Source organism: Sphaeroforma arctica (assembly GCF_001186125.1).
Source record: "Sphaeroforma arctica JP610 unplaced genomic scaffold supercont1.921, whole genome shotgun sequence".
Classification (NCBI taxonomy): domain Eukaryota; class Ichthyosporea; order Ichthyophonida; genus Sphaeroforma; species Sphaeroforma arctica.
The window spans coordinates 17,941-18,848 of record NW_014039637.1 but is presented as its reverse complement, the minus strand read 5'-3'; the positions used below and the strand labels follow the sequence as shown (position 1 = coordinate 18,848).

At 36.3% G+C, this 908-nt stretch overlaps 1 protein-coding gene across 1 annotated transcript in view; it reads right to left on the bottom strand.

Moving 5' to 3' along the window:
• SARC_09264 (hypothetical protein) overlaps window positions 1-860 on the bottom strand; it is a gene marked incomplete at its 3' end in the record, with an annotated part of 3,381 nt that extends 2,521 nt beyond the window's left edge. The window contains exon 1 of the mRNA XM_014296728.1: window positions 610-860. Within this exon, the coding sequence (XP_014152203.1) occupies window positions 610-751 (142 nt within the window). The 5' untranslated portion in view covers window positions 752-860. The remainder of the gene's footprint in view (window positions 1-609) is intronic.
• Window positions 861-908: the final 48 nt, after the last annotated feature.

Genomic DNA, 908 nt, shown 5'->3' with positions numbered 1-908 from the left:
TATATATATGTGTGTGTGTGTGTACATATATATATGTACCTTATATAAATATATATATATATATTTACGAGCATGCGTATGCACATTTGTGGCCGGAGGCCATGTGTGTCGCAAATATCAATACGTATACCTATATACTGGGCTGGCATCAGTTCTCCAAGAAAAATAATACTTTTTGTGCATCTGTCGTATGAAATTCAGATCTTTCTAATTTGATTGCATGTCATATTGCGTCATGTTTGCGTAAATGGTTGTGTCGTTTGCGAATAGACTCGCAATACTCAACAACATACGTGGCTACACACTCAATTGTTGTCTGGAAACACGAAGAGATGATAGTCGACACCCCACTCTGGGAAGAAACTCTTTTCCTTGCAACTGAATGAATCGTGCACATATCCATTCGGTCTCTCAGCCGTGAGCGTATTGTAAAAAGCAATACAAGAATGCGAAATATTGATTCCAGAGTGTTTTAGCTTGTTTACGGATCCCTTGATACATACTTCCGGTAGAGCCAACAACTTAGTATATAACCTGTACCGTGACGGTGGATACTAATATACACGTGTTGGGACAATATAAAAAAAAAGCGAGTGGGAGTATACATGCCTGCAAATATGATCTTATGAAGCTGTTTGGAATTCCTGGGGGCAGCCGCTGTGCTGATATTCACTCGAAGCCACCATAATTTCAGAGTTGTCTTCAATTGTACAAAGTACGTCATGAACGTGGCTATGAATTGTGCCAACATATCCGAAAATGCGCTAAATATGTGCTCGCGTTATTTATAAAGACGGAAGGGTGTGTGAGTAAGGATAGATATGTTTAATATATATATATATATATATATACGGATATATGTATATTTATATTAATTTATATTTTTATCAATTTATATATGTATTAAT